Source organism: Nematolebias whitei, chromosome 21 (assembly GCF_014905685.2).
Source record: "Nematolebias whitei isolate Nwh7 chromosome 21, NemWhi1, whole genome shotgun sequence".
In the NCBI taxonomy this organism is placed as follows: Eukaryota; Metazoa; Chordata; class Actinopteri; order Cyprinodontiformes; family Rivulidae; genus Nematolebias; species Nematolebias whitei.
Window position 1 is genome coordinate 31,817,482 of NC_056518.1, and position 7,135 is coordinate 31,824,616.

The 7,135-nt window shown below is 44.0% G+C and overlaps 1 protein-coding gene across 3 annotated transcripts in view; it reads right to left on the minus strand.

The window, feature by feature from the left end:
• Positions 1-7,135, minus strand: part of actn1 (actinin, alpha 1) — a gene marked incomplete at its 5' end in the record, with an annotated part of 21,542 nt that overhangs the window by 7,039 nt on the left and 7,368 nt on the right. For all 3 annotated transcript variants that reach the window (XM_037694610.1, XM_037694613.1, XM_037694612.1), the window contains 6 exon segments: positions 1,302-1,442; positions 1,937-2,045; positions 2,118-2,268; positions 2,346-2,493; positions 3,532-3,762; positions 5,712-5,804. In XM_037694610.1, the coding sequence (XP_037550538.1) occupies positions 1,302-1,442; positions 1,937-2,045; positions 2,118-2,268; positions 2,346-2,493; positions 3,532-3,762; positions 5,712-5,804 (873 nt within the window).

Here is a 7,135-nt window from a genome sequence, read left to right on the forward strand (position 1 = left end):
TTGTGGGCGGGATCATAAGTTGTTGTGGGTGGGATCATAAGTTGTTGGTGAATAACAAGTTGTTGTGGGCGGGATCATAAGTTGTTGTGGGCGGGATCATAACAAATCATTATGTTGGAGCCACTCGCTTGTTAAGGTCTTTAATCACCTTATATTCTGACTTCAATGTCTTTATCTCCCTCTTCCGACCAGACGAGACCCTTCACAGTCCAGTTGTAAAACTCTTTTAAAAAATTATTTTTACTACCTGGAATTTAGCACAGACTGAATTTGCTCTGCACTGTTTTTAATCGATCTTAATGTTTTTAACAACTGTTTAATCTGTTTAAATGTTCTTGATTTTATATGTACAGCACTTTGTTGCAGCTGTGTTTGTTTTAAAGGATTTTATAAATAAAGTATTATTATTATTATTTTATCTTATCCTGGCACTGCTTATCTGTCCGGGTGTAGCCATGCTGCACCATCATCTCCGATATCTCTCTGTAAATACGCTCATTTCTTGTGGCTCCGTCCGTCAACACGATGAGGAAGTGGAGGTTCAGATGTAGTTTGCAGTTTTGCTGGGTGGGTCATCCAGTGACGTAGTTCCACTGGCCAATCAACGGCTGCTGTCTGCTTACATGAACATTGTCACCGCGGAGCAGTCCACAAGTTCAATCAAGGTGGTCCCATAAACCGGGCTGAGTGGGGCTGGGTGTGCAGTGGGCAGGCCTTTAACTGGTGTTGAACATGAGAGTTGAGACTGTGGTCACTACATCCTGTCTGGTCAGGGAATGCCTCAGGGACCCCCAGGAGGAGCTGGAGAGTCTCTTGGCAGAGGGGCGTCTGGGTTTCTCCTGGACCTGGTGTCCATATGACCACATCATGGATAGAAGAGGGATGGATCGGTTTCACCCTCCTGTTTTTATTCAAGTTAGATCACCACTGTATATAAAGAATGTTGTTGTTGACAAACCAAAAGGAGCCTGATAAAGTAAAGAGGAAATGTAGAAAGAGGTACTGATGAAACATGAAAAAACAGAGTAGAGATGTGTGGAAACAACGGTCCACGTAGTTTAGTTCCTGTTTTTGGTTGCTCTAAAGGAAATGGTTTAGTTCAATAAGGACCAGTCTTTAAAACCCTGTGAGATGTTTTGAACTCTGATCGATCTTCTTGCTCCGTTCTGTTTGACGTTCCAGCGTTGAGCCCAAAAAACAATCAGATTATTTGACTTCTCTGTGCCACACGTGATAAACTGAGCTTTGTTGTTGTTGTTTATTCATGTTTGTTTATGTCGGTGCAGTCCCGTGCGGCTCACCTGGATCTCCTCGATGGTGTGGACGATGAAGGTGTCCTGCAGGTCCTCCATGGCACCCTCCATCCAGTTGTTGAACGGTGCAGCTCTTTTGGCGAACTCCAGGTACAGCTGGTCGATGGTCTCCAGCAGCTTCTCTGTCCTCTGTTCAGAACCACGCACACATTCAAAACAACTAAATGTAAAGTTTTTATAGCTGCAGGAGTTCCAACACTTCATGTCTGCAGGTCTCTGTGTGTCTGTTAGCAAAATATTTCATGAACCACTCAACAGAAAGCTGTAGATGTGCTTCTACATACAACAAAAACTTTTGAAGTCGATCCAATTCAAGATGGCTGCCACAGCTAATCAACAGAGAGAGGCTAAAGTCTGGTGTGGTAGTAGCTGAAAGTCATTACAAAACTAAATATGACTGAAACTGTCCTTGAAGTGTTGCTAGGCCTTTAAGTTTATTCACTTTTGTATAAAATTATGAATTTCATTTATTTATTCATTTTTATTTGGGGGTGGTTCCTATTAAGAAGATCTTTCAAAATAAAAGTCTTTCATCGATGAAGAGTTTTGTCCTCTCGATGGCTCCTTGAAACCCTGAAGGTTCTGATAGTAAAAACCGTCCCGGGTCTCGTGTCACTCGGTACCTGCAGAGCCTCGCTGCGTTTCTGGGTCAGGCCTCCCAGGGCGTCCCACTGATCACAGATCCGCTGACAGCGAGCGTTCACGCTGGGGGAGTCGTAGTAGTCCAGCTCGCTGCAGAAGCAAACAGGTTAATCTGCATCGTTCATCGTCCACTTGGTGTCGTTTTGTTCCTGCAGGTCTTACTTCAGCTCCTGAGCGATGGCTGCGATCTGCTCCACGCGGTCCTGATGTGCAGCCAGATCGCTCTCAAACGCCTCGTGCTTCTTCAGCAGGGCCTTGATCTCCGACAGAGAGGCCGTCTCGTAGTCCAGCTTCTGCAGCAGCTCCTCCTTTCCTGCAACACCCAACTCATCAGACGCACGCATCGTTTACGCACCATGAGGTCCATGAATGTGATCAAACATCTCGTACCTTCAGTCCAGGCTTCATGAATCGCAGCTTTCTGACGAAACTTCTCAGCCAGGTGGTCAAGTCTCTCCAGCCTACGGATTTCGTTGAGCAGCCACTCTTCATAGCCCTTCTCCGCCCCCTCCAGACCTCCCCATGCATGGTTAATGTCCTGAGCAGGGCCAGAAAAGGAGGTGAACCTCAGAACAAGCCTGGGCCTTCACTGGAGTCACAGCCTGGTTCTGAACATGTGCTTCAAAGCAAAATGAACTACATGAAACCTGCTTTTCTTCTCATGAAGACAACTTCACCCCACTCCCAGATTTATTTAATAATCTCCTCCACATCGTTACCAGACAACTGGTTGATCCACCATGAGAAGGTGCTGCTTACAAGACTGAGTTTGTTGCAGCTCCTCAGACTGAAGAATTATTTTGTATAAAAGACGAAACATTTCTACTAGAGCCCAGCCGATATATCGGTAGGCCCAATATTTTAGGCGGATATAGACGTTTGTGTTGGTATCTGTGATAATTGTCCTATTATGTGCCAACATTTAATTTTCATCCATAAAATGCTGGAACCAGCTGTAATTGTACAATGCATCCAGCAGAGGGCGCATGAAGACTACTTTCAAGCCATGGCCATTCACTTAAGTTTCACTTTCAGCACAGCCGAAGCAGGGAGCAATACTGTGTAACCCGGCCTGACCAGACGTCAGAACATTTGTTGCGTTGTCGTCATCTAAAGGATGATTTTTGTTCCCTGGATAAACTGAATGACCCTGTATGTTGTCTTGTTTTCCTTCATTCCACCGAGTCTTTAGATCTGAACTCACAGGTTCGCCACCTTCAGACCATAAAACTCTCTGGAGTTATTCCTGTGAAACCTCTTGATGTGATACTGGGTGCCCAAAGTCTGGTGAATCAGGTCAACATTAATATTTCCTGACTCTACAAAACGATCACGCTGTGAGTGAACGGGTTTTATTTGAGAGCTCTGTTTCACTGCACACCCTCTGATCCACCGTTACACATATAACTCACGTCTAACTGGATTCATTACACAAACATGGAGTTATTCACTTCCTGTCAGATACAGTCTGAGCCCGGCCCCTGGAGGGGGTCTTGGACTCACCATCAAAGTAGTAAAAGCCAGTTGGACCTGAAAGTGACTGACATGCACCTCCTGGCCAGCGTGTGGGACGTACCGACACCATCCGGCCCTCGGAGGGCATGAAGGCGGGCCTGTTGCTGAGCCGCAGCTTGGTCTGCAGGGTGTTGAAGTTGATCTCCAGCTGGCACTTCTCCTGCACCTTGGGGGGCTTGTGGAGCCGGCGGTAGTCTCTGAAGTCCTCCAGCTTCTGCTGCATGGCCTGCATGGTGTTCTCAGGCAGCCGGTTCTCCAGCCAGGGGATGGTGCGGCGGATCCACTCCAGCAGCTGGGTGTGGGTGTGTGTGTGTGTGAGATGTAAGGGTCAAAGGTCAGAGATGCAGGAAGAGCAGGATGATGGGAAAGAACAGTAAACAGAAGAGACAAACCGAGGAGCGTGGCCGTGAGAAAAGGATGAAATTAAATGTTTTTATGTAAATGAGTGACAAAAAGAAAAAACAAAATAAATTGTTATCTCAAAAAGTTCACTAATAAACAAAATACTTTTGATTTGATAGTTTTTGTTTGTGGTTTTATCAGTTCAGGCTGACACCATCACTGCAGAGTTCTTTAGATTAGATTACAAATATTATATTGCAGATTATTATTATTATTAGTATATTACAGATCATTATTATGTTACAGATTTAAAAAAATGTTTGTTTTAAATGACTTCCTCTTCAAACGCTTTGATAACATGCTGCAGTGAAGTCTGAGCAGGAGAAATAATCAACCTGCTAGAAAACACCTGCTCAGGTTGATCAAAAACTGAAAAAAGAAGCTTTTAGCTAATCATCTGAAATATCGGTTTCACGTTTCATAAATAAAACTTGATTTCTACACAGTTAGAGCTCAAACAGCTCGTCTTTGACAAGCAGATCAACATCAAACGCTGACAGCTGAAAGACAGCTGAAAGACAGCTGAAAGACAAATGAATGACAGCTGAAATACAGCTGGTTAAAAGCTGAATGTCAGCTGAAAGACAGCTGAATGACAAATGAATAACAGCTGAAATACAGCTGATTAAAAGCTGAATGTCAGCTGAATGTCAGCTGAATGACAAATGAAAGACAGCTGAAATACAGCTAATTAAAAGCTGAATGTCAGCTGAAGTTTGTTCAAGAAGCTGAAACTGAGCTGTTACAGCTAAAAGAAAACCTTAAATACAAAACAAAAGTCTCAGGTCGGCTGAATTCATCTGGAGAAACACTGAAACGGACGCTGGCGGCAGCGAGGTTAGGGTTAGCAGCCATCTTGAGAAGTGCTTTTTGTACTACTCTACTATTCCACGTGGAAACAGTCCTTTTATTATTAATATTAATAATTATTAAACTCTGTTGGTCTCCCATCACATGTGGAGCAGAGACTCTCCGGGAGCAGCTGGGGGGGTTCAGCGCCTTGCTCAATGGCCCACAGTTGGACAAATGAGGGTGGAGGCAGGAGGGGGTGCTTCACCTTTCCACTTGAATGATTTGCTCTGTTGTGGGAGTTCAAACCAGCAACCTCCTGACCCCAGACTCACCTTCTTTAACCTCCGTGTAAAGATGTGATTGATGAAGGTTTTCTGTTAACGTTTACATCAATAAACGTGATGGACTGAAACTGAACGGGTCACATTTACCTCCTGAAGAAACAGCTGCAGTCTTTGAAGAGCTGCCGCCAATCATTCGATAAATTATTGTCCGAACTTTGGACTCGAGCTCTTTCATCTGATGTTGATGTTCTGCTGACAAGAACCACCATGTTGCTGCACAGAGGACTCCTCAAGATGGAGGCACAAGGGCCGGTCATTCCAGTGTTTCTCTAGTTCAGCGGGGGACACCCTGGACATGTCTCCTGTCCATCACATGGACACTGAGACAACCATCCACCCTCACTCCCACTAAGGGATAATTTAGTTTCAAATGAACCTGACATGGAGGCTTTAGGTCTTCACACTAACTCCTTCCTGCTGTGAGACAACATCACTAACCACTGTACAACCATGCCGTCCTGTGAGCATCTTGTATTGTATAAAAATTTATCTTTTTAACGTCTACATTTGGAAGAACTACGAGCTTTTTGTGATCGATCTGATAGAAGACCGACGGCCTTCAGGTTTTGTTTCTCTTCCTGCACCTGAGTGGAGCAGCGACCCCCCAAGGAGTGGAGGGCAGAGGGACCGGCTCAGAGGCAGGAACATGCAGAAAGGGTTGGAAGGTGTAGGTATTGGTGGGGAAAGGTGGGGGTGTGCTCACATCACTGGCCAGCTTCTCATAGTCCTCCATGAGCTGCTCGTTCTCCTGATTGACAGCCAGCACCTTGCAGATCCTGTTAGCTGCCGTCTCTGCCTGAACATGGAGGTGAGAGGAGAAACATGTGAGACACGGAGCACGTTCACACCAAACATCACGTCTTTACCGAGCCCTGGACTTTACTGACGTTTGACTTGTTATAAGCTGCAAACAAAACAGCAAACTACCGGTTCAATACGGTAACGAAGCCAACATCATTCATTTATATGCCGATGACACCATTTTATATGGTTTTGTTTCTACTCTGGATGAGGTTGAAGTTCCTTGCAGGTGGTTTTCTTGAAATCCAGCAGGCCTATACCGACTTAAATTTGTCCTTAAATGTAAAGTCATGGAGGAGGAACCATACCCACCTCTATGGACTTCACCACTGTAAACAGTGATATTACAGAAGAGGTAACAGTTTATAAATATCTGGAAATTTGGATCGATGGTGCTCTGTCCTTTTCACAGCATGTTAATGTTTTACAATCTAAGGTTAGAGTGAGACTTGGTTATCTATATAGAAATCAATCTTTGTTTACATTGGCTGCAAAACGCACCGTTTTTTAAATAAACATTTACGTCTTTTGGATCACGGAGACAATTTACAGACATGCTTATAAGAGTGTCCTTCGTAAGCTGGACAATTTATCAATGTGCTATTGGTTTTGTAATAAATGCTCCTTATAGAAAGTCATTGTCTCCTCTACTCTCTTGTTAAACGACCTTCTCTGAATACTCATGAAAGTCATCTGTTTACCCAGGTCCCACCTGACGGCGTTCCTCAGAGGAAACATGGAGCTGGAACTACTTCAAGTTCTTTTTAATTATCTTATTATTTCCTACAAACGAAACAGTGTCTTATTTTAAACATCTATAAATAAACAATCATGGATTCTGTTTTTATTTCCGTTGAACACCACGTCCTAACTTTTAGAACTGCAGTGACTAAACCTGAAGCTTCATCTGCCAAGCATCAGAGTGACCAAAGAGATGAGTGAAACCAGTCCATACGTTCATGGAAGCATGTTCTCAGATCATCCCTTACATGAAAATATTAAACTGTAACAATTTATAGAATTATAATCAGAAGAATATAAAATCATTTAGAGGAAAAACAGGCTGCAATTTAAGCAGCATGCACAAAGTTTGAAAGGAATGCAGCACATTTCAGCTAACAAATAAAACTTACAGATGAACGGGTCAACCAGGATTTTAAAAGTCCTGGCTGAGCAAAGAGTGCTCAAACAGTGACAAAGGTCCAGACAGGACATCGGTGTCCTTTCAGACAGTGAAGGTCCAGACAGGAAGGTCCAGACAGGACATCAGTGTCCTTTAAGACAGTGAAGGTCCAGACAGGACATCAGTGTCCTTTCAGACAGTGA